General features: G+C 33.7%; 2 protein-coding genes across 2 annotated transcripts in view; one reads left to right on the forward strand and one right to left on the reverse strand.

Moving 5' to 3' along the window:
- LOC135842966 (protein O-mannosyl-transferase TMTC2-like) overlaps positions 1-26,985 on the reverse strand; it is a 533,307-nt gene that overhangs the window by 128,021 nt on the left and 378,301 nt on the right. The window contains exon 4 of the mRNA XM_065360664.1: positions 6,515-7,403. Coding sequence (XP_065216736.1) covers positions 6,515-7,403 — 889 coding nt within the window. The remainder of the gene's footprint in view (positions 1-6,514; positions 7,404-26,985) is intronic.
- On the forward strand, positions 13,254-19,836 carry LOC135845335 (uncharacterized). Its single transcript, XM_065363824.1, has 4 exons — positions 13,254-13,377; positions 17,247-17,315; positions 17,432-17,764; positions 17,857-19,836. Exons 1-4 carry the CDS (start codon positions 13,375-13,377, stop codon positions 18,148-18,150), a joined length of 699 nt encoding a protein of 232 aa, XP_065219896.1. The 5' UTR covers positions 13,254-13,374; the 3' UTR covers positions 18,151-19,836.

The following is a 26,985-nucleotide window of genomic DNA, read 5'->3' on the forward strand; positions in this document are numbered from 1 at the left end:
GAATTGTGTGCTAAGTCATCCCATGAGAATTTCTAAAAGCTCAATTTTGTTTGCGATTACGCTTGAAAGCTGCAAACTTTTGGATCATGGTGAAAGTCCGACATTATAGGAATGGTGATGGACTTTTGACATTTCAAGTTTCATAAAAAATGGTCCAGTCGTTCATCAGGGTAATCATTTTTAAGTGAGAAATATCGAGAAAAAAAATTTTCACTCGATAAACTTGGAAGCTTTGAGCTTTTGGAACTTGATGATGATGGCGAAATATAAATTTTTATACCCCCTTTACTCTTCAAACAAATTGTTGGAAAATGTGAATTTTTGCACTAGTTGACAGTAAACAGCTCCTTTTGAACTCATGCAATACACATACCTACATACAAGTATGCTTCAGGTGAATGCATTTCATCCCACACTTAAGAACTTGGAAAAATGAACCCATGACACTATTAAAAACTTACGACAGATTTTCGAGAATTTATTTTCATATCATTCAAACAAATTACATACAAGTGGTAACTAATTAAAAAATCGAACTTCGTTCAAAAAGTAATATACGGTATAATAAAAAAGGAAACATTATGCATATTTTGGTTCGATGGAATACGAAGTCGACTGTTATTGATCGTCAATCGAACACCACTGGATAAATTTTGAAACATACGTTTCATTCTCAAAGCATATCAACTGTTGTAATTTGCCAGACGATTGAAGCGAGCGAAATGAATCAGAAAACAAGTTTTTCAAATTGTTCAGGTCGTCTTTTGCGATCACCTTTTCGATAATTTTCACAACATTATCTAACTTCTGGTAAAAACGAACACAGTAATTTGCAAGACTTTCGCTGAATTTAACGGCCAATGTTGATATGAACTGCTGCTTCACCTTCAAACCTGAAGTCGAATCGTTATTGAAAGCTTTGTCGATAAATTCACTCAATTCATTCCAACTATTCATTTCGGTGATGAAAATGAGAACGCGGTTAACATCACAATCGTAATGCAACGTCGATTCCTCTTTCAGGAATTTTTGTAAGAATGATTGAGCAGCACTTGTATCATGCGAAAAGAAAACATTCATTATTACATTAATTTTTTCAAATTTTTTACAACGAAGTGATTTTTGTAAACGGTATCTAAAGCGAGGCGAAAGCGTAACTAACTTTTTAAACGCCACTTGATCATCAGAGCTTGGCAAACATATTTTCAATAAGCGGTCCAATACTTTCGGATCACAATAATACTGAATATCTTCACGGCGAGCATTTCCGAAAATGATTTTTTTTCTCTCCTCCAAAGACATTCGGTGATAAAATTTTCTCGCGAATTCCAAACTTCTACCTCGAATGAACACATTAAAAAATTCATCCCGTTTGTTATGAATCACATAATCTATTTGTTGATCAGAAGCAGTGTCCCAAACCGTATTGAATAAATGCAGCGCCGATGAGAGTGGCCACCAGGACTTCAACAGTAGTTCGCTAACAAGCTTGGCGAATTCCGGTGGTGTAATTTGATCTTTAGTATTTCTCCATGACCACGGTGCACACTGTGAATACTCGCCAAAAGAGGCGAAGAAGGAAAGGATCTTGTATGGATTTTCAGACAACAAACGTCGTTGCTGACACCAAGACATGGTAGATATCATTCGTTCCAAAATTATACAGTAGCTAGAATCTTTTTTAGAATCTAACTCTACTTCATTATCGTACATACTCGTATAATTTTCATGATTACTGTAATGTGCATTTATCCAATTACTAATAACGCGTTCTTTATCAGCATCGTTCAAACGACTCCAAATGAATTCGTTCTTGAACCGGTAACGATGGTAGAAATCCATGTCCATATTGTCTACATGGATTGAAACGTGTTCATTTCTAAGGTAAGAAATCCAGTAGAAACAAATAAAATTGTTGCGACGATTCACTTCTGCAATCAATTCTACTGGAAGCAAATTCAACGAAAATCTTTTTATCTCATTTTTCATGCAATATTCACACATGACGAAAAATTTTTGCAAATCGGTTAAATTCCCAGTATTTAGCATATTCTTTGCACTTTTTCGATAGTCGACTTTACCATTCACCGACCAAACACACCACTTCGGATCAATACGACGAATTTCATCGTAACTGCGTCTTCCTTCACAGCGAGATACTATCAACTGTATATGCATTGCCCAGCATCTCATCTCATGGTGGACGTTGTTTAGGGAACTTTTGAGCACATCCTCAGTACGCTGAGGAACTTTCAAATCGTTCATCAATCGTACAGTGTGCTCGTAGTATTCACCGCTTAAAAATGGATTAGCTTCCTTGGCCTTTACCATTACCTTGTATTTCGTAACATTGCTACACCATATCGTTCGAGCTACTTCATCCGATGCTATATGCTGCAAACTTGGCACATCATAGGAATACACAAAACGATCTTCGTGACTCCCAACCGGGTCAATTTTCTCAACTGATCCACTGACTGACATCGTGAATGATCTATAACTAATTAAAAAAACATGTCTGAAGAATTTTGTAATTATCCAACGAATTTTTCATGGGAGGGGTAATTGGGAATACGATGGTTTTCGGTAATCTGGTGAAAGTATTTGACAATCAAACAAATTTTTTTCCCATTCTTTTCTCCCCTCCCCTGCTACTAACAATAAGAAGAGTTGACAGCCAAAAATAATTAAAATATCTCCACAAAGATGATAATTTTCAATTTCGAAGCATTTTTTTGCATTTTTCCACATGAAAAAAATCTTGTTTTTTTTTGTAATTTTTAAATTTCACAACACTGTAGATAATTTGAATTTTTCGGAGCTTCATTTCTTCGAAAAACTCGCGTTTACACGTGATAGATTTCTGATAATTTTTCCACAAATCGTTTCATAAAATAATTTCATTTTTTTTTATCTTCAAGAAAAAACTGCCCTACAGATTTCAGATCAGAAATTGAATAATTCACTCAGAATATGGTATGTTTCCGTGTAGGTACTCAAAGAAGAAAATCATGATATTTTAAATCTGTTTTGTGGAATCGAAAGGCTCCACCACAAATGAAGGTGTTTTTTTTTCATTTTTCAATACAGGCTCGTTAACTTTCACATATCGCACCATTTAATAAAAAATCAATCAATTGGACTGGTACGTTAGATTAGTAATTATTTAAGTAAATCAACTCACCATTCACCATATGAACATCAAATTAGACGATGAAAGTCTCCGTTGAATTTTTCGTGTAAGTTACTAGTGAAAATCACAACATGAATAAATCAACGAACAACTTATACCTATCATATAAAGCTCACTACAGTGCGAGTTTAGTAAGTAAAAGCTTCCAAGCACCGAATCTCATACACATTTATCTACTTCATCATAGTGATTCGATCATTATAATTAAGAAGAAAAAATTCGTAATACAATAAGAACTCTGCCTAAATTACCACGAAACATGATGGGTGAGTACTATTGTTGACGCGAAAGTTTAATGAGATTTTCTGTGAAAACCATACCTATCACAATGAATTAACACCCGGCTTTATGATTTTCGATGAAAAATTCTTCTCTCGTATAGGCAGGGAACAGGTCAATGTTGTTTTTTCAAGTTTTTTGATAACGTAAATGACACACAAAAAAAGGGTTATCCAAACTAATTATTTCGTATGTACATCACCTAGACCCTGTACATTTTCAATGTAAGCAAAATTAGAAATTTTCGATTTTCTCTTATTAATTTTCGTCTCATTTCAACTGGAAGGGGGAAGGGGGTAACTTTAAAATTCAACTGGTTTCTCGCGAACTTTAGTTTTGACAGATGAGTATATTTTTTCATTTTTGTCGAAATATTTGAATTTCGGCAAAACTTTTGATGCACTTTGGTAGATCACATTGAACTTTTTCAAAAATTCCAAAAACCATACACCTTCCTCCCTAGTTTGAACTCAAAATTCATCGAAAGTGCTAAAAAATATCGACAAATTTATTTGATTGTTTTGCAAAATTTTAATTTTTAACGTATGTATTTTAGGTCACATAACACTTTTTTCAAAAATCCCAACAATCGTGACCTAATTTTGGGATGAAAAGTCTTTAAAAACGTTAAAAAAATATTTTCGTCGAAATATTTGAACTTCTCGAAAAATGTCATATTGCAGTCGGCCACGCTTATGTAGACGGAATTAAAACTACAATACTCGTGAATTCGCTGAATGAAAAGATAAGATGATAAATCTAAGACAACGAAAATGAATTACGAAACATTTCGATAAGAATAGCGATGATAACGAATTGATTCTGTTAATCGGAGAGCATAATTACATTAAACGAGTGATTTTCTGTGTAATTAGGTATAGGCAGAAAAAACCAGGCCTGAGTCATTTGGATCGTATTAAACGGGTGATTTCCATTATAAACGAATCCACAATAAGTGGGGACCGCACAATGCACAGTGACTCGGATGGCGAAAAAAGGCGCGCATGACGTTTTACAACAAAACTATGACCATATCAAGAGTTGAAATGAGTGATTCGTAGTAATTTTCAACGAGGAATTCGAATCCGATGCCTTTTTTTTTTGCCAGACGGCTTGGATAACGCCAGCACGAGGCCGATGGCCAATCTCAGCAATCCAATGAAGAACAGAAGAAAATATTTTACTACTCGAATAAAAAAATTATTCCTCACAAGGTAGGGCAACTATCTACTGAACACACGTCCAAATTTGATTTCAATGAAGAGTGAATTTTTGAAAGGAATATCGGGGGGGGGGGCTACCAAAAAATCAAGTGATATGTCAAAATATAGGTTTTTTGGATCGAAAAACACGAGTCTGAGGTCTTTTTTTCCCTCAGACCCCTTGAAGGTGCTACCAAAATCAAATTTTGTGAAATTGGAAAAAAAAATCGAGTGAAATGTCAGAATATAGGTTTTTTGGGCAGAGAAACACGAATCTGAGGTCCTTGAGACGAAATATCTTATACGAACGAGAACATATACAATTACGAGGATCGAAAAATCAAAACGTCTACTTTTTGATTATACGTAAACGCGACTACACTTCAACTAAATTAACGCGAAATAATTGTAAGTGAATAAGGCATAGGTTCTTTTATTCAACTCGCTTCAAAACCGCGATTGCGAGAAAACGTGTGTTAAGTGTGTAGAATTTAGGTGTGCTTACTCGATTTTTTTTTCATTTTTACAAAATTTGATTTCGGTAGCACCTCCCCAAGGGCCCTCAAGGGGAATGAGGAAAAAAGTACCTCAGATTCGTGTTTCTCGACCCAAAAAACCTGTATTTTGACATAACCCTCGATTTTTGTTCATTTTTACAAAATTTGATTTTGGTAGCACCCCCCCCGGGGGGGCCTGGCGAAAAAAAGGCATCGGATTCGAATTCCTCGTTGAAAATGACTACGAAATCACTGCTTTCAACTCTTGATATGTTCATAGTTTTGTTGTAAAACGCCATGCGCACCATTTTCTCGTCAATATTCGTTGACGAATTGGTGGGGGGGAGCAGATTTTTTTCACATGTCCGTCCACATATTGGTGAAATATTTCAAAAATTCAGAAATATTAATTTTCTGGGTTCCTGCTTTTGTTTAAAACGGCGGCGAAGTTTTTCAATATACGAGTATTTCACAATTAAAATAAAATTATAGCAGAAAAAATGGCATTTCTCGTCAATTCGTTGACAAATTGGGGTGGGTGGGGGGGAGGAGGATATTTTTCACATGTTCGTCTACACATTGGTGAAATATTTCGAAAATACAAAAAATTTCATTTTCTAGGTTTCTGATGGTACTTTTGCAATAAATGTAAGACTTGTCATTTTTTTTTCTCGAAAATGAAAAAAAATGGCAGTTCAATTATTTGATATTTTATTCTACATAAAAAGCACTAAAAATTAATTAAATTTAAATTATAAGTTTTTAAATCGATTTTTTTAGGTTTTTGAAAGTGGCAACACTGATTTTGACATCATTCGTCGATTACTTTTTTAAAGTACTACAATTTGAAAAAAAGTTCAAAATTCTATATACACCACGTAACCGGAGTAATCTGCAACTGAATTTTTCAATTTTCGGCCATTTTGGATAACTTTGAAGCGCCACAGATCCGTCAATAAAAATCGAAAAAATGTCCGGTTTGCGTCATTCGTCATCGATTGATGACCTCTACACGTGATATGATTTTGAGAAAAATCGAAGAACCCTCGTGCAAAAATCCGCCGATTTGGCATGGAATGACCCTAATACCTTTTATCAGACATTCTAAACCATCAATCTACAAAAATAATCAGCTAAATTTTCTTAGTTCGCAAAAGTTTCGGTCAACTCAACGCGAGGAATTTTGGTGAGATAGACTGTAGACTTTCATGAGGAATCAAATTATGAGAAAAATGGCTTATATTTCACCCTTCTACACATATTCAGATCGAGAGCAGAAAAACTCCCACTGCAATACCTAAATATCTAATACCTAGTAAGTAAAATCCTAAAAATTCTCTTACCTTTGGGTGGATTGATCTCGACGCCGGATTTGTACAGCGACTCCTCGTCGTGCCAGTCTTCATTTCTTAATATTGTTTTAGCACTTAATACGATAATGAATAACGAAAACAAAACGCGAAAATACTTAAAATTAAATCGCCTCTGCAGCACGTCGAAACTAACAGCGATAAAAAAACAATACCCGACGCTCGGTATATAAAGTATACGTTCTGCGACGACGAATCCGACATAAAAAAACAAATTGGTCGCCGGCAAAAATGGAAGAACTAGTAACGATATACTTATTAAATAAATTTCGTAATAACGTCTCTGGTCCGTTTTTCGATGAGCGGACGATATCGCGTGGGCATGACCGTTGTACTTATCCGCGAACCCATTCAAATGATTGAAACCATTTTTGGTCGGCGCGAACCCGTTGCTGCTTTTCGAACTAGTTCGGGTCATTTTAGGCGTCCAGTAGTCTTTGCTACTGGCGCAAATGCCATTAGCGGCGATCGCTTTCTCGTGGTATTTCGATTTGTAATCGATTCGATCGGCGCTCGAATTAAAAACCGTATGAAGCAGGCACGTTTTAACGAAATTACAGCCGACAGTGTAGAAACCGAACGTTAATATATTTCTGCTATCGAATATGGACGTTATTTGCGGTATAGCGTCCATCGACCAATCGAAGCTCAACTTCGAAGGGCACAGCAGTAACGTGAAATTAAAAACCGGAAGATACAGAAACGTTAACGTCCTCGTAAAAAACGATTTCGATTTCGATACTGGATTATCGGACGATGCGAACGTTGGTAAATTGTTGCCATCCGTAACGTAGAATCGGATAATTAGCAGGCCTCCCATCGCTATACTCAATATAGCCAGGCTTCTGTACAGGTAATATCTCTGCAAACAAAAACAATAAAACCCAACGATTAATTTTATCCGGCAAATGTTAAACGATGCTCGCGGGATCTATAGACCCCCTTATACGAGTACTGTAGGTACACATTACAAATAAAACCGCTACCACACACATAGTATGTACAACCGCTCAAAGCTATATCACACTCCGAGCGAGCGAGGTGTTGTTTGGGATACAAATTTACTTGCATTTTGTTACCCCCTCCCTTCTCCTTCACTCGTTGCTACCAACCACCATCTCACGTGTATCCAGAACTTTTAGTACCTCTTTCTTGCGAGTTATTACCTATCTAAATCTAAAGCGTCTCTTTTTTTCCTGAACGAATTTCCCTCCGCAGAAAATAAGTAATCTATTACAATGATTACTTTTTTAAAGGTTTATACTGCCCATAACCCTCTCCACCTCTTCATATGGTCATTTTTACATCATTTATCAATTTTTGAGAAACATTCTTTATCCATACATGATACTCATAAACAGTTTTGGTGGGCAAGGAGCGGTTATTTTTAAACCCTATTTCGAACTGGAGTACCATACTAACAGACGTTTTCACTCTGATTTCTTTTTTCAAATGTTTCAAGATCGAAATCAGTTTATCACAACAGATGAAAAGTCCACTTACTTATCAGAAAAGAGGGTGGGGTCCAATTCCATCAGCGACAGAAGTTTGATTCATCACATCACTAAACGTAGCTTACTATGGATTGTGTTACTCTAATATGTCATATGGACTTGCATTCTGGAGAGAAAACGAAACCCTTCTAGATAGGATATTCCTTATCCAAAAGAGAATTATTAGCACAATGTTTAACATAGCCCCTTCCCAATCCTGTAAACAAACCTTAATTGACGAAAAAATTATTATAATAGCATCCCTATATACACTACAGGTATCAATAATGATTTTTTAAAAAATTATTCAGCCTTCAGTACTGACCCATAACTGTAACACCAGAGGGATAAACTCAATTTTTTCCGATCAATGAGGACTAAAGTCAACAGGGAAGGAATAGATACTAAGGCAGTCAAAATCTTCAATAGCCTCCTTCACAAATCAGAGATATTCATAATACTAATTGTAAGTTGTTTAAAAAAGCTGTTCAAAAATGGCTATTATAAAGGAGGCATTTCATTATGTAGATGAGTTCCTTAGTAAAATCTAACCTTCTCTTTAATTATTTATACTAGGGTGTTCCACCACGACCCCGGCTCGCGCCCCTTTCCCCTGAAAAAGTTGAAAATATTTCCCCTGAACGTTCAAAATTGTTGATGAACTGGCAACAATTTTTTCCAATGTAAAAAATCCTTCATCTCAAGGTTTTCATTTTTCGATTCAATTTCAGTTTTTCTTTGTTTAGATGTATGTCGTTTAATTTTGTTTGTTTAAATTCTCATTTATTATTATAATTTTTTTTTTTTTTATGTTTTACTTTCAATTTTTTGTCTTCAGTTTTATTTTTGCATTTTTTCTTGATGTCACTTTTCATCATTTTTTCTTTTATTCATCAATTTTTAACATTTTATTCTTTTTCATTCCTTTTTCATAATTAAGTATATCTTATTTTTTATTGGATTTATCGATTCCCATAACTTTTCTGTCATCATTTTTTATTGTTTTATTTTTTACTTATTTTTTCATTTATTCATCAGGAATTCCTTTTAATTCCTTTTCAACCATATTTGTTTTATCTCACTTCAATACATTTTTCTTTTTTTTGTGGGGGCGGGGCATTACTTTTTTTCTTAGTTTTTATTTTAATTTTTAAACATTTCAATTTCCTTCGTTTCTTTTTTTGCTTTTTAACAATTGAGTATGAAATATGTACAAATAAAAGATGAAATGACAATTTTGCCAAGTGATATGGTAAGTACTCAGTACTCACATTAAGTTAAGTTCATTAAAAAATTGTTATTTTCATTTTTAAGCTTATGGAAATTTCAAGCTGGGAATTTTTTTGTTAGCATGGAAATAAGAATTGGGCGGAGCGAAGCAATAAGGGCAAAAGCTATCAAAAATTTGGGTTTTGAGAGGTAAGAACAATGTTTGAAAAAGTTTGTTCAACTTATATCTTTTGATCCAAAATTTTTTGAATTCGAATGATGAGTTTTTAAAAATTTTAATTTTGAAAATAAAAAAAGTAAAGAGCCCTGAATGAAGCGAAACTGCGAAAGCAGAGTTCGTACTCAACGTTTCCCCATAAAAATGTAATTTTGTAATTGAAAAAGCTCGAAAAAGTAACCAAAAAGTCATTGAAAAGTAGCCAAAAAAATGACAAAATGCGGGCAAAACATTCTAATATGTAGGTACATACAGACCGGAAGTTTATTTACCTACTTAATTTTGAAACTTTTTAATGAAAAATTGAGACTTTTTGACAATTTTTTGTCAGCAAAGTAAGGATTTTGACAATTTCTGACGAAAAGGCAATTCTTGGAGAAATGAGACGAGACTGACAGTTTTAAGAAAAGGAATGGGTTTCTGACAGTTTCTGGAAAAAAATCGAGACGCTTGGACAATATTTTTAAAAAAAGTAAAAATTCGAATTTTTCTGTAAAAATGATTATTTTTAGAAATTTTGTTAAAACGCGAGGATTTTTTTCACAATTTTCGGGAAAAATCAGGATTTTGACAATTTTGGCAAACAGAAGAATTTTATGAGAATTATCGGCAAAAATAGATACTTTGTCAATTTCTGGCAAATACCTATGCCGGAGTAAAAATCAACAATTTTTGAGAGTAATACAGTACGTACATTTTTTCCCCATTTTTTTCGAAAAATGAGATTTTTCACTTTGCAACTTGTCTTATGGCAATTTTAAGTAAAAAATCGAGACTTTTCAACTGCAAAAAAGCTAAAATTTTCAGCGATAGGGAAAACTTTTGAAACATTTTTGGGATAAAATAAAACTTTTTAAAACTTTTAGCAAAAAACCGAGAATTTTGACAATTTTTTGCAAAAAGCAAAACTTATTATTTTGGAAGAAAAGCACGAATTTTTGGAAGTTATTGGCCAAAAAAATGGTACTTTTTTGCAATCTTCGTTGAAAATGATAGAAATGTTTTGGTCATTTACCTTGATGACCATTTCTGAAAACAAACCGGTTTTTCTTGTCAATTTTATTCAGAAATCGGCAAAAAATAAGTTTTTCCATAAAAATTTACCAAAAAAAAAAAAAAAAATGTCTTCGGCGCAATTTTGGCAAAAAATCGAACTTTTGCCCACTTTTGTGCATTTGGGATGCAATTTGGGGTTTTCTATTCGAGAAAATGCACATATTCGAGAGAATATCCGAGGACTTTTGAAAATATAATCCCCCCTCCTTCCAATCAAAAATCCATTTTCAACATTTTGAAATATTCTCTAACCCCCCCTCCCCCTTTCATTCACTAGATTTGAAAAGCAACTGCACACTCTCTCTTAAACTATTAACTGACTTGTTCACAAATCTGAGATTTTTTGCAGCTTTCTCATTTTCAGCAACCAAATTCGATTATTTTTATACACTTCAAACTACATACCTATAAGTAAAGTTTAAAAAATAAATTGAACATATTCGATGAAAAATGCGAAAAAACAAAATACAAACCTGTTCAAATTTTGATCTTTACTGAATTTTGAAATAGAACATCATAAAATAAACCCAAAACATTTCGCTTTCGATTCATTTTCAGTTTTACTCCTTTTTAGAAGGTGTCATACGTGAAAAATTTTGGAAAAGTTTTCCTCAAAAACGCTTTTAATAATGTTTTTTTGATCCACTAAGCTCATTTTCAGTGAATTTACTCCCTCTGATATTTTTTGAAAAGCCCCGGATTTTTTGGTTGATTTCAATGAACTGTTGGAAGACAATTGCCAAAGATGATTCTGGTGGAAACAACTACAAGACGTGATAATTTCAACTTGAAATTTTTATAATTTATAGAATTAAAACGACGCTTCATACACCATTATTTTCCCTTCCTTCAAAAAAATAAATAAATAAATAATCGAAGCAAATCTTGGTATGCTGAAAATAAAAAATCAATGATTGAAAAAAGGTTCGTTATCTCTCCATTTTTTTCCTTCAAAAATTATGGTCATTATCCTGGATAAAAATTACTTTACCTTGATAAAATTTGAATAGGAAAGCTGAATTTGCATCTGAATTTCCAATGCTCGGTTAAAATAAATCATCAAAATATCCTTGAAAGTTGCCAGAATATCCATAGTACTCTGAACAGATCAAATAATTTTCGAAACATTGAAAAAAAAAACAAACACGAGCAAATTTTTGAATCAAAACCGTACAGCATCGGTACCTTACCTACTCATGACTTGTTCAAAAAAATACGCTACGAGAACAATTTTCCAAATTTCCCATCATCACATTACCTTATTATTATCATTCAAAATATTATTCATCTTGGAAAACTTATTCAAAATTCACACAAACAATCCCCCACGCAAAAAAAAATTCTCAACCATCTGGGTCAGGTCAATCTACCAAAGAAAATTCTCGCTTTACCTTCTTAAATAAAATAAAAAATAAAACCCCTTACATTTCATATCTATAAAGAAATTCCCATCATAAAAGTCAGCAAAGTAGACGTAAAAAGGGTAAACGCGAAAAGAAGAAAAACTGTTGCTGAGAAATTCTACCCTAATTTGGTTACACGGTAACCTACAAAAAACGAAAAAAAAAAAAACACCGAATGTAATAACACACCACAAGAGGCCTTATTACTTTTTTTTCTTCAAAAAAAGAGCAAAAAAGTACGTGGTTATTAAATATAACTATGCTCTTTCTTGTCTTTGCTCTTCAAAGGGACACCCTATTAACCTATTTAATTACCTTCTTTTTTAAACCTCTTCGCTGTAAAAAAAAAAGAAGTGATAAGGGCATGGCTCGTAAAAATGATACACTTAAACTTCTTTCGTTCTCAATTTTACTCGATAATGATGCTCGTACATTTGGATGTTTAAAGTCGTTTCTTTTTACATCTCTTTGGCTCGCTCTTCTCGTATACCTACTCATCCTGTGTACCTCATCTCATCTCTTGTTGTGCTGTGCTGTACTTCGTGTAGATTGAAGAGTTTTAAAAAATCTGCTTCGCAGTATTTAATGTTCTTTTGCACCCCTCATCTCGCTGCAAACTCGTCTAACACCCCCGTAAACGTCTAAAATCCGCTATTTGAACATTTTTCACTTTCTGGGTGATTTATTTCTTAAACCTTGTATCCACGTCTTCTGTTACCTCGTGAATTTTTCAATCGCTTTTCTATATACGTTAATTTATAAAAATATCGCGAAATTATTTAGCTACCTATAGCACAACCAGCCATAACATTAATTTAATACGTACGGCTACGACTTGTTTACCAATTCAGTTCGCATGGTATTCAATAAAAAAAAAATAAGTGACCTTTAAACCTGTACCTAATTTTTAACAAAGGGTGTTTTTACATTAACAACGTCATTTCTAAAAGTGAACTTTGGTAAACAAAATGGACAAATAATAAGAAAGGGTAAAAACTGGTAAACAAAGTTGACACTTTGACTAATGATCTTATCTTCCTTCGCTGACGACAACCTGTTCAACTGAAGACTGTACGATGCCAAGGGATGAGTCATACCACCCTGAGTTGTTTATGGAAACCGAGCGCTAGGGTAGGAAGTCCTCGATAACAACGAGTATATAAGCTGATGGACATGAGCACAACTTCTAAGTCTAATTTTGGATTTTCGGTTGGCGTTTTGAAGAGATCGAGAAGTGAAATTTTTATTAGCAAGGTTCGATTATTTGTGCTCGTGTAATTAGTTACCTCATCGTTAATTTTTGTTTTTTGAGTTTTATTCGTTCATCGTTTTACTTTTTGTGTCATTTTTCACGTTGATTTTTCTCAACTATTTTACGTTTATTTTCTTTCTTCGGAGTTATTTCCTGCATTAATTTTCCTGTCGGTGTTCGAGATGGTAAATATTTAATTTTTTCAACCAATTTTTTCCGTTTAGATTTTTTTTTCATAATTTATTTTACGTACTTCGTGTTTCTTTTTTTTGTCCGAATCTAATTAGCGAATAGGCTGTTTGACATTTGGGTAATTTTTATTTGACAGTTTCGCGATAAAAAGGGCGAATTGGAAAAACAAAAATGAGCCAATTTTCCGCAATAATGGTTAAAAACTTTGCCATTATTTTCAACTCGTCGCGTTGAATTATAAAGTTATGCGGGTACGACGACAAAAAAATGTTATAGGTTTATTCTCTCTCTTTTTATTTCATTTTTTTTTTCAAAAATTTATTTCCGAGTTTTTTTACGATTTCGAACGAGTTTCGGATTAAATTAAAAATTTTTTAATTTTAGAATTGAATGAGCAGTGAAATGTCGAGTTGAATATAAAAAGCCAAACAGAGAGGCAGACAATAGATAAGTTTGCAAAATTTTCAGAAATTGCGTAGGAGTTACTCTTTGTCGTAGTGTTGAGATTGAATAAGTTGGAAATTCACTGAAGGCGCAAAATCCGGTTTTTCAGGGGTTCTCAGTTTGTTCTCTTTACATTATAGTTCAGATGTCAAACTATATCGGAATTTTTTCTAAGCCAAGCCTCCCCCTTCACTACCCATCCGAGTAATATGACCGTACATGCTCAAAATTCGGTATTTTTCATCCCTAGAGCTACAATATGATCCAAAAATTTTGAAACTTTCACAAAAAAATAGCCCCTAGATAGATGCATGAGTGAAAATGTATTGTATACCTACAAAAAAAAGTCAGTTGTGTATATTCTAGGAATTTTATGGAGAGGAAGGGGGGTTTGAAAATTTTAATTTGTGCAAAAAAAGAGGAAGAGCCATAGAATTGGTTGCAATATGGTCAGAAATTGGAAACGTAAAAAAGTGGTTTTTCGTCATTTTTTCCCTGCTTAATTAGATCTTCAAAGTCAATATTTTCGAGAAAAATTTAAATGTTCAGCAACCTGAGACTTTTTGGACATTCTTTCAGAGATATTATAAAGAGTCAAAATTTTGAAGAAAGAGTTTTGACATTTTAGTGACTTTTGGCGGTTTCTCAAGCAGTGTTGATCTCCCAGTATGAAAGCCTTCGGAAAAGAAAAGAATGAAAAAAAAAAAAATGAAATGTATGAAAATGATTGATTTCTGAGCCTGAATTTCTCTACAAAATGGCCCCTGCCCCTCTGACAATAAACCTTCCACTGCCCCAAGCAATGTTTTCCCAGTGCCCTCGTCTCGAAACGAACTATAGTGACCGAAGGAAAATTTTCTTTGAAAAGAAGGTTATCGATTCAATCGGAAACATTCTTATCAAAAATGAACAATTTCCAAAAAAGAAGGGCTCAATATAAAGTGAACCAGTTGGGGGGGAGGGGGAATTGAAGGTTTTTTCATTAAAGAAGAGGTAATAAAAATATGAAAAATATTCAACATTTTTGCCAGACTTTGATTTATTTCATTTTTGAAAAAAAAATAAAACTTGAGGAGAGGGGGCTCCAAAATAGTTGGAGGATTAATGGAGATTTTTCCTTGGAAAATAACTACCTACGATACTTGTTTTATACGTCTTCTGACGTAAAAATTTGATTTAGATTTTGTTTTGAATGTTTTAAAACTTACAATGAGGTTTTTCGACACGACTTACACAATCTACTTAATTTCAATTTGGAATGCTACTCGTAACATTATTAGGGATTTTTTCTTTCCTATAAAACCTGGGAAGGGACGTAGAAGCAAAAAAAAAAAAAAAAAAAAAAAATTGCAAAACAGTAACGATCACTTTTTGTATTTTTTGACGTAAGTACAATTTTTGAAAATATTTACCTAGAAGTTTTAAAGCAGGGTGTCTACTAAATCCAAAAAACAAAATTTCGTACCTTTTTCGTACTTTTATCGTATTTTTTTCGTACAATGTATTTTTAATAATCATACTTTGAATCTACATGGAGGGGAGGGGGTATATCATGTCATTTCGGCCACAAAAATCAAAATTTGAACGTGCTGAGCAGTGTGATCTGGGCCGTCAAGAGCCAATGCGAGACCGAAACGAATATAATTTGCCCATAGAGGTCTTTTGAGAAGAGGAGGGGTTTGATTGAAAATTGTTGAACAGAAATAGGGAAAAAATACTCATTTTGCTGATTGATGTCATAATCATAAGACTTACAAAAATTTTCACTTTCTGTTTTGAATTTTTGGGGGCTCAAATGTGATTTCTTTTTCCTATTTTAAAAGAAGAAAAAAATTTGAAAATTTGATTTCAAAAGACTTGAAAACGACGCTGTGAAAAAATAAACCGTGATGCAAGCATCACAAAACTTTCCGAACGTTGGGAAGCACTTGGCACAAAAACCTAGCCGTTTATGCACACTTATTCGTTGTATACATGAAAAAGGTTCACCTTTTTCTTAACATCTGGAGCGCGCCTTCGCGTTCACTGCGCTAAGGATAACAACTAGTTTTCTGTGACGTCACTGACGTACCATTAAATAGGGAACGCCATGAGTTTTCGCGTCAAAATGCTCGTAATTTTTTTCTGATTTTATATACGAAGCTGAAAAGCTTATTATGACATCCTTCAATGGGACCTATCATTAGGTGCGAGTTTCAACTTAGTATCTCAATTAGGGCGTCCGCAATCGTGTTCACAAACTTTTGTGCACATACATATGCACATACATACACACATACACACACACGGAACATCACGCTCAAAATAGTCTCAAAAGTCTTTTTGGACCTCAAAACGTGTAATTCCGTAAAAAACTCGAAATCGAAAAACCGGTCGATTACAATACTTCCCTTACATCGCTGCGCGCTGATCGGAAAGTAAAAGTAAAGGCCCGAGCGAAGCGAGGGCAAAAACTTTTGAAAATTCGTATTTTGAAAGAGCTAGGTATAAAAAAACAATGTTTTTTAATGCAAAGAGTTCGTTTTTTGGTTTTTAAAATTTTCGAATTGGAAAGATTTTTCTAGGATGTGAATTTTGATTTTTTTTTAAAAGTCAGAGAACAGGCGCCAGTGAAAGTGAAAACTATTGAAAAAATGTATTTCGAGAAGTATGTGAGAATTTTATTTTTTCACTTTGAAACCACATATAAAAATTGAATACTTTTTCAAGAATTTCAATTTTTAAAAAGAAAAAAAAATCCCAAGCCCGAGCGAAGCGAGGGAAAAATTTTTTGAAAAAATAAGAATTTTGAGGATATATTGGTGATTTTGTCGGCAGGCAAATTAACAATGGAATCCTTTCAAAATTTCGTACAAATTTCGTAAATTTCGTACATTTTTGACGTTTTTTCGTACTTTTTTGGGTCATTTTCAAATTTCGTGCTTTTTTCGTAAATTCGTGCTTTTTTCGTAAATTCGTACTTTTTTCGTGCTGTAGACACCCTGTAAAGGCGAAAAATAATGAAACCCTCCTCCCCATTCGAAAATAACATCAAATTATGCAAAATTATTTTGAAAAAATTTTTTCACATACACTTACTTACCGAGTGACTATTTTCTGTGAGAATTTCGAAATTTTCGAATTACACCCTTCAGAGATGGAAAATAATGAATGTTGGGAAGAATTCGATCAAATTACGCGAGGGGGGCTCTAAACATTTTCTGGAGATGGTTTGACATAAAAACTAATTTTCTCGGCGAGTTTGAACCAATTTGGTAATAGTAAGGATTTCATCTTTTCATCCAAAAAATTGTGAAAAATTCCATCAATGGCATCAATAACTGTAAAATATTTTTATTGCTTTAAATTAAAAAAATAAAAATAAATTAATATGTTCACTAAAATAAATTTTCTGATTGTCTTTTCTGTTAATTTACAGTCTGAAATATTCGAAATGAAGAAACCAAAATCAACGCCTAAAAGTAGCCGCAAATCCACCAGTACAAAAGTAAGTACCTACCTACATATTATATAAAACCATCAAACCTTCTAGCTCAATCCTCTGTCTCTTACACAAATACACACTTCGACTAACACAATGTATCTCATTTTATGTACTTTCAGATACGAGGCATCATGCGACTGAGTGAAGAAACTATCGAAGAAAGTGCTGCTTTATCAGCATCTATGCATATGCTTCGAAAACACCGACTGTGTCTTCAATACCAGCTCAGAAAGCTGATTAGAAGAGAAAACAGACTAGGAAGGATAACCAGGGAGTTCCAGGAAGCCAAAGACGAACTAGAGGAAGCGGCTAACGATATCCAGACCCTTCATGTATTCCAGAAAAACGATGAACCAGATGAGGTGCTCGAGTTGCAGACTGCGATGGCCTTAAATGATACCGTAGTAGCCCAGCAACAAATCAAACGCATTCAGAACGAACTCAATTGCATGGTAACTTGACTTGTTTTCATTTTCTGATAATTCCAGTTTTTCGAAATTGCTTGTTTTTTATTCCCAACTAATAAGATTTTTTTTTCCTACAGTCTCCGATAGTAAATGGAACTAGGAGGAATTGTGGCACTCCGATTCGTTGTTACGATGAAGTGATCATCCCAGAAATACCGATCAGTGAGACGTGGAATCCTGACAGTACTCTCCCAGCAGGGACTCGTACCTGCAGTATTTGCATGGGGAAGGAAGCGAACTCCGTAATCGTTGATTGTGGACACGCTTGCATGTGCATAGGATGTGCACTAAGCTACATTGCAGAAAACAATCAAAAATGTCCGATATGTCGAGCCGGAATCCAGCGGATAATCCTACCACAGTCTATTTGAAATCAGTAACAGTTCGTCTACAAGTTATTATGATAATCAAATCAATAAGTATAGGTACCTACCTACTTATTTTGTTTTTGTGATAAAAATCTATATACACCACTTTGAAAATGTGATGTTTTTAATCAAGTATTTTGATAAGTCTCGACATTCTACCTTCTCACTGCATTTTTTTTCATTTATTTTTTTATTGTTTTATTGTTCTCGTTTTTTCATTTTTTTATTCATTAGGTATTTTATAAGCAACTTTAATAATTTTTTTTTACAAAACTCAGTGTGAATAGTATAGTATATGTACTTGTAATTCACTAAAATTTCACATTGTACTAAAAAGCAACTCTCTAAAGCAATTTACTGTTATTAAGCATGAAGTTTGAATTTCTTTTAATTAATTTCTTTGTGTTATACAAAGTTGTTTTGTATCTTTTTAATTTTTTTTTTTTTAAATTTCAACTACAAGTATTTGTAAGTGTTATAATGTTTACTCAATTTTATGTGTTCTAACGAAAGTCATAATACATATATCGATTACTGCCAATCTCAAAATATATTTTTTCTACTGATTTTTCTAAAATGCAACATTTCCATGTGAGAGAAGATAAAATCAAACCCTGACTTCAACTTAAAGTTGGAATATATAATTCCTATACATTCACTATCTGTAAAATTCCAATCTTTTCTCCAACAAATTGAAGAAAATATCATTAAAATACACCACTTGTTAGTAAACCCTATCCCACCTTGGCAATCTTTTAACCCTATTATTGACCTATCCTTGACAGAATTTAACAAAAATCACACCAACTCCATCATACTTAAAAGACATTTTCTTCTCCTTCTTGACAAGTACGAAGAATTCAGTCTATATACTGATGGTTCAAAAACTCAACAATTCACTGGATGTGCAATCATTCATGGCGATGTATCTATCGCCATTGCTCTCCCCTCCCTTTGCACTATCCTTACTGCAGAACTATATGCAATTAAATCTGCAATTTCATATTCCCTTGATTTTTCTTTAAATAATGTCATAATTTTTACTGACTCTTTATCTGCTCTTTTATCAATAAAAAACTATAGGTCAAAATATTCACACCCTATATTACTTGAGATCATTGAACTCCTTCAACTCTTCCAAAATAACATACCCATACTATGTTGGATACCTTCACACTCCCAGATTCAAGGAAATGAGCTAGCAGACAAAACAGCCAAACAGGCACACCTCCACCTCCCCCTTGCCAACATACCAATCCCTCTATCTGATTTGAAACTCCATTCCTAAAGACTAATGCACGAAGTATTTCAATCTTCATGGTCTCAAGTCCCAAGTTCAAATAAACTCAAAAGCATTAAAAACACCACATCTTTATGGAAAACTTCTGAGCAACATCAACGTAAATCTGAGGTTCTTCTCACGCGACTCAGGACTGGCCACTCCCTTCTCACTCACCAATTCATATTCCTGAAACAGCCTCCTCCGTTATGCCCAGAATGCAACAACATCCCCCTAAACATTGCTCATTTACTAATAGACTGCCCTTCCTACCAGAATGAACGCTCCAGACACCTAAGTTCTAACCAGCTACAAGTCCTCCTCTCTGACAACCCTTCTCGCACAGACGAAGTAATTAAATTTCTAATCTCAACAAAATTAGATAAAAAAAATTTAAAATTGTATGTACATACTTATCTTTATTTCCTGTATAACCTAATTTTAAGCTTTTCACTCATAAATACGAGCCTCTAGCCGATAAGTTGCTGTATATGGCTCATTAAATGAAATAAAAAAAAAAAAAGAAGACTTTTTTTTTATTGGTTATACTGAAAAAATTCAATTTTCAATTTCAAACATCAAAAAAAGTTTACATTTATTCAGTTGTCTTTTTTGACCTCTTTCTGACGTATTTCGTGAAGAAGTTGATAAAAATTACACTCACAACAAAAAAATAAAAATTCGTTGATTTTTTGAATTTTTTCGTATTTTGATTTTTTTTGCGAGGAGTTCATTTTATTGAGTGAACGGGATTTTTCAACTTTTTCAACAGATACGTAAGAATAGGGGTCAAATGGGTCAACTTCACCTATCAAAACTTTTTTTCATGTTTTAAATCAAAAAATCGCATTTTTTCGCAAACTTTGAATTTTTTAAAATCAACTTTGCAACATGTTACCATCCCAATTTTTTAATAGGTATGTTGTTCAGCATGAAAAGTTGTCCATCATATATTTTTTTCAAAATTTTTGAGAGTCGGAACGATATGAAAACTACGTTTCGAAACTTTTTGAGCTAATTTTTTCTACGAAAAAAAGTGGCAACACTGATTTTTATGATATCACCAAAAAGCCTTAAAACCCCTAACTATGGGAAAATGTTCCATTTTGGTAGGTATCGCGGTCATCGAGTAATCCACTGCTGAAATGGATAATATTTTAGGTTCACTGAAAACTTTGACACCCCCCTGGCTGCCTTTAAAAATGTGCTAGAGGGCTGCGATTTGCGCCATTCCTTTGGAAGGTCTTTCCACAAGAAAAATTTCAAAAAAATCGCCGAACCCCCCCCCACCACTTCTTGGCCCAATTGACGTGGAATGACCCCATAAGAAAATTTTACCGAGCTTACTCGAAAATGGACCTCGTCACAAAATCCATTTTGAAACCGTTAGGGACAGTTCAAATTCCTCCATCACAGTCGGACAGAAAAAAATATCATTTTTTGATCACGACTATAGTATAACAATGAGGGAACCTTTATAACCATCTACCCTGATTGAAATGATAGGTCTACTCAAAGAGCATGCGATCCAGACTCAGAATGAAATTTGAAACTTCAAAAGTTGATTTTTCGACATTCAAAAAGTTGATTTTTTCACGAGAAATTGGGGAAATCGGAATCTTTAAAAATTCTCCAAAAATCTAAAAATGAATTTCAACACCCTAAAATTTTTGCTCGTGGTGTATTTTGGAGTCTTCTTTCGATTCCCCTTTGTCCAAAATGTCAGCTTTCTCGAATTTTTTCATTCAAAAGCAACAGAAAACGGACGCATTCGACAAAAATAAAAAAATCTTACAAAACACCACGCCAAAATTTCCACTCCTCGCGTTTGTATCAAGTTAGCGAAACATTCTTGGCGTTCCACAAGCTCTTGAGTGCTTCCTACGCATAAAAGTGCAAGGTACGAGTCAACCTTGGTTCTGTATTTTTGGGCTTATTAGTAAAATTTAATACTCATAATGGATTAATAAATTCGTCGGCTTGGCGTTGGTAAAATACTAGAGGCTTGCTTAATGGCTTAGAAATGTTTTCCCTGAGCTTTAATATTCTACAAGAAGTATAAAGATATATACCTTTTACAAGAGTACACATACGACAACGCAGTAACAAGTTTGCATCTCCCACGAGGTACGTATGTAGGTACAAAGTACACATACACTCGGAATAATTTTCACCACCTCTGCTACCCCCTTGAGCATTTTTTCTTTAACATTTTCCACACGCGGTTAAAAGCATTTTGCAAATACATTTGTACCTACGGTGGTTGAAAAAATAAAAAACTCGCGCACTACTACTCCAACCCAGCTTCCACAAACCATAAAACCATTTCCCACATGCTTTCAAATATCAATACGCATATATCTTCATTTCGAGCAAAACGAGTCGTGAGTCGAGTGCTCACAGATAGAGAGAAAGGCAAAAAAATCTAGCCAAGCCGCAAAATACCATACTAACTATATTCCAATATTAGATTTATTCAGACCATCGTCGGTGTAAATCATTCGAAATAAATCCGGTAATAACGGCGAATATAGTACACTACGATAGGAAAACCACACCGCACACGTACGAGTATATTTTTCGATTGCCTGGGCTTGGGCTCTCTCTATCTCTCTCTCTCGCTCATCCTGCATCCTACGTCTCGCTGTGCCTGTGCACGTTCCAGTCGCTCCGTACCCTAAAAATACCACACGCTCTCCCTTATATTCTCACGCATCGTTTAATTTATATTCCCCCTCCTCTGATAGTATATATGTTTATTTGCTTTTTGCAAAGTACATAAATCCTGTTTTAAAAGATATAATAAGGGAGTGTTTAATTTAGATAGCAGCACCCACACACACACACACACACACACACACGCAGACACGTAAATGTCTACGACTTATATGCACTATAAATATAAAACGAAAATTCCGCAAAAGGCATCATTTTTATGCGTATTAGCTATGTCCCCCACCAGCTAGTGGGTAATATATCTCGTATTTATACGATGGAATATTGATAATACTAAGCTGGAAGATTATAGAATGGAGTAGAGGAAAAAAATTGATAGGGGCACCAGCACCTACATCCCCTAAAAAGGGTAGAATTTTCAGCCCATACGACACGAAGCCCAGAAGCCACAGTTTGTACCAAAATATGAACTTTATGAATAGAGTTGAATTTTTAGAAGGACTCAACTTCAAAATTCTTCAATTAAAATTTCAGATTTTTGAAGTAATTTTCATATTTTTAAAAATTCAGAATACTTTAAAAATGAGAACTTTGGAGCTTGCATGCTCTCTAAATCATTAAACAGGGAATTTGCACGATTTCTAAAATTAAGAAATTTACAATTGATTTTTGGATCTTTGGGAAACTGAACAAACAGACACGACTTTGAAAGGCTCAGTAGATAGACAACGATATTAAGGAGCCAGACTGGAAGACAGACACCCTTGGAAAGCTAGACAGACACACAGTTCAATGACCTTGAGAGATTACACAGACAGATAGACGACTAGAAAGACCATTCAGACCGGTCAATGATCTTTGGAGGCAAAACAAGAAGATATACGATCTTAAAAAACCAGACAGACGGGTCAATGACCTTAAGAAGCCAACCAGACAGGCAGACTGACGACCTTGGGTGGCTAGACTGCTAGGTCAGTGACCTGGAGAATTCATACGGACCAGATTTTGGCTGAATCGGCAGGGCTATCATTTCACCAGCTACATATAACCGAAGTTTTTTAATTGAAAAATGAGATGAAGGGAGAGGGAAATGCTGAAATGTAGGGACTGAGTGCTCTAAACAGCTCTATCGAGCGTGCTCAATCCGCCAAAATCATTTTTGATGATTTTGGCTGTACACGTATGTGGTACCATTGTTTCACCAGTCCTACCAAAACGTGTTTTTTTAAAAAGTGGGACGAGATGGACTGATCTAACATCTGAACAGGGTGCTCTAAATTGCTGCAACTATGCTCTATCCCTTCAAGGAGTCCCCCTACCCTTCTGAAAGGCGAAATCTTTCCCCAGTTTCCACCTTGAACTTTTCGAATTTACCCAAAAAATGTTCACAGCCTTCTAACACTGTCCAGACTTGAAAAATTGCCAAAGACATCTTAAACCGAATTACTTCCGTACCCCCCCTCTCCACAGTTGATCAGATTTTATTCAACTGAACTCAAGAGACGCCGGTGTGGACTATGGTTCGTCAAATATGAACGTGATGCAACATAATATCGTCGCAAACAATGAAAAAATCGACTAAATTAACGCTTTCAGCGAAGTAATTAAAAAGTTGGGCAGATAAAATATTCAACAATAGATGCTGACATTCCAGAAGTACGATAGGTAGGTATTAAAACCAAACCTAGCGATCGGAATATTTGATAACCATGACCTTCTAAAATAGCATAAGTTATCAGGCTGGAGCCGCCATTCATGAAAACGTATTTATACAGGGTGTCCCAGTTTGGACTGCTGAAGAGGTCTTGTCTTGGTACATGCACATACGTATTTGTACCCATACTAAACGAATTTATTGCTTATCTTGAATCAAGGAGTTCAGCGAAAAATTTTCATCTTCCAGGTGAGCCTGAAAATTAAGTGGGTACCCACTACAAAATATGTGAGTATGATAATTTTTGGAATTCGATTTCTCAAAGTACATACTTTTGAACTTACAAAAAGATTTTTCATTTTTGAAAAATATGTATCATTTTCGCAGTTGTTTTTTTCACAAAAAACATCATTGCTCAAATAACTAAAGTATTCTGGTTGCTTTGTAGACCTTTGTCAATTTGTTGTTGTTTTTAATTAATTTTTTTGTAATTCCTTCGACCTTGCAGATTCATCAAAAGCACATACGAAGTCTTCAAAAAATATTTCTTCGGCCTCAAAATACGTCTTATTTCTCAACTGCAGACAATATGGACACCCTGTATACGTACTAATATCACCACAGATATGTTTTGTTTCCAGTTGATGGGCGTTTCAAAACAATTTATCTACTAACGGTTTTGTTTGGATAACCTCTTCCAGTTCATTGATGTTGAGTATGAAATAAATACTGCTAGAGACGACAACAACGAGTCATAATTCAGTATACAGTAAAGTTTAGTTTTTTGAGATAGATAAATCTATTACCTACGAGTAGATATACTACGTTAAAAGTTACGTTATGAATATGAATAAGATTCAACTTTTTGCCATTGTGTTCGGTGTGTGCTTAGCTGGTAGTGCAGTTTATCCAGTTTATGCAACAGAAGAAACAAGTACTTATAATAGCGTAGACAATTTGTATTTCGCAGTGAATCCGCTTTTATACATGATCATTTCGCTGGTGAGTACATACATCTTAATTTTATTAAAGTTTGCAAAAAAAAAAAAAAAATGTTCCTTTGTATAATATACTCGTATCACGAAGATGTGATAGAAGACTCAATTGATAATGATATACTAGATTTTAGGTATAGTTTTTTTTGAAAAATGTCTGCATTGGAAATTGAAAGGAAAGAATTTTCAATATTTTTGGAAAAGATCAAATGTGAAATTTTTAATACATTTTCTGGCATATTTTTTTAAGACAAACAAAAAATTGTTCCACGAAACCTTCCAAATTTGAAAAAGCAATCGGGTGTCCAAGAAGAAGGGGGTTTGATATGTTCTGATAAGCCAAAATTGGAAAAAAATTTCCCTAAGTAAAAATTAAAAAATAGAATAACAATCAAAAAAATTTGCTTTTGAATTATTGCTATTCGATGAAAAATGAAAGATTCTTACTCAAACGCCCATTTTTTAAAATGATTATTCAATTTTCTAATTTTCAAGCATAGGGAATTTTTCTCCTTTTTGATAACATCAAAATCCTTTATTCTTGAACACCCGGTATGTGAACAGAAATGTCAACAGAAACTTGAAGAATTTAATATATACAAGTACATATTTTTGAACTTTCATGATTGATGATACGAGTAAAATGTTTATATTTACTTGTATGTACCTAAAATAAGTCATTTATCGTGTACATATTTCAGGTTGAAAGGCTCGGTGGTCCTTTCCGCGAACCGGTACTTTCTTTGCTGAAAATGGTAGAAGCCCGTATATCAAATAATGCAGAGCAAGCGAAAGTATGAATATTTCAATCACGTGCGGATTGAGTATTTATTTTCATACTCTTTTTGCATCACTCGAAATGTGGCAACACATACCTTTATTCAGCTATCAACTCATAAATGAGATATTTTGTGCATTTATTTTTAATTATTTTTTGTCCAATTTAAAAACTTTCATTTCACCTAAAATGTTGTTATTTAAATTTATTCATTGTATTTCTAAAAAATTTACTCCTTAAGTAAATTAAAATATTTTAAAAAAAAAACAATTTTTCCAATTTATTGATTGTTAGATTGAGTCGTTCACATCTGTATAGTTTCAATCACCTAGTATTGTTGATAATTTGATTTGAAAAATCATAGAATACTTACGTCTTATTTGACATACCTACAAGTTCAAAAATGTGATGCTTTATTCAAAATACAACGTCAAGAGCTCATAAAATGCTTCATGTAAGGTTTTAATCCGTTTGATGAATCTCCAAAAAAAAAAAAAAAAAAAAAAAAAGAATAAAAGTGAGGCAAATTTAAAGGGGCATCCAAAATAATTCCATTAAAAATTGATAAGGCCACAAAATTGAAAATTTTCAACGCAGAAAAAAGAGAGAAAAATCCATCATCATCATCAAAATCCTAGATATGTTTCAATTCGGAATTTTATAAATGAAAAAAAGTTTTCAGCTCGAAATATTGCTGTTAAATCACTTTAAATTTTAAATTTCAAGACATTTTGTCAGTATTTATTAGGAGGAACATTTTGAACAAAAAAAAAATGAATAAAAAGGTATAAAATAAAAACATGACATCGAACGGAATTTTTTTTTGAAAAAATTCGCTACTTTTTTTACTGCTTTTTTTCAGCCTAATTTTCAGAAAGCTCTTCACTCGACCCCTCTCCTTACCACACACATAAAAAAATTAACAAAATAAAATTTTTTAGAGAAAATTGTAAAAAAATAGAAATTGGAAGAAAATTTGTATACTTACAAAATATTTTTCAACTTCAATCAAAATTATTATTAGAAAAAAACAAACAAGTTGCCAACTTCATCAAAAATGAATTTTTTCCCAATGATCTGAAAGTTTCTGTTTCGTGATTGAATTTTTCTCATTTTTTCACGAACTTTTTAACTAAATTCACTACTTTTTCACTACTTTCACTACCAATTTTTAAAATCACTATTTTTGCACTACTTTCACCACCAGTTAGATACCCCAAGTCATTAGGTAATAAAGAAAAATTAGAATTAGGTATATGTATGTACCTCAAAAAGACAAAAAAAAATCACTAGTCATGTTCGCGATATCTCGTTATTCACCACACACAACCTTAAAAGCTGAATTAGATCTTTTATTTTCGAAAATTTTCGGAAAAAACCTTGAAAAAATATCAAAATTTGATCCAAGTGTCAATGAGGTGAAAAGCTGGAATGAAATTTGCTACTTATTTTCGAA

This window comes from Planococcus citri, chromosome 4 (assembly GCF_950023065.1).
Source record: "Planococcus citri chromosome 4, ihPlaCitr1.1, whole genome shotgun sequence".
Classification (NCBI taxonomy): domain Eukaryota; kingdom Metazoa; phylum Arthropoda; class Insecta; order Hemiptera; family Pseudococcidae; genus Planococcus; species Planococcus citri.

Excerpts from the sequence above, each read along its gene's own strand:
- LOC135845335 (XM_065363824.1), top strand. Across the intron at positions 17,316-17,431 it reads GCAAATCCACCAGTACAAAA|ATACGAGGCATCATGCGACT; the intron begins GTAAGTACCTAC and ends ATGTACTTTCAG. Across the intron at positions 17,765-17,856 it reads AGAACGAACTCAATTGCATG|TCTCCGATAGTAAATGGAAC; the intron begins GTAACTTGACTT and ends TTTTTCCTACAG.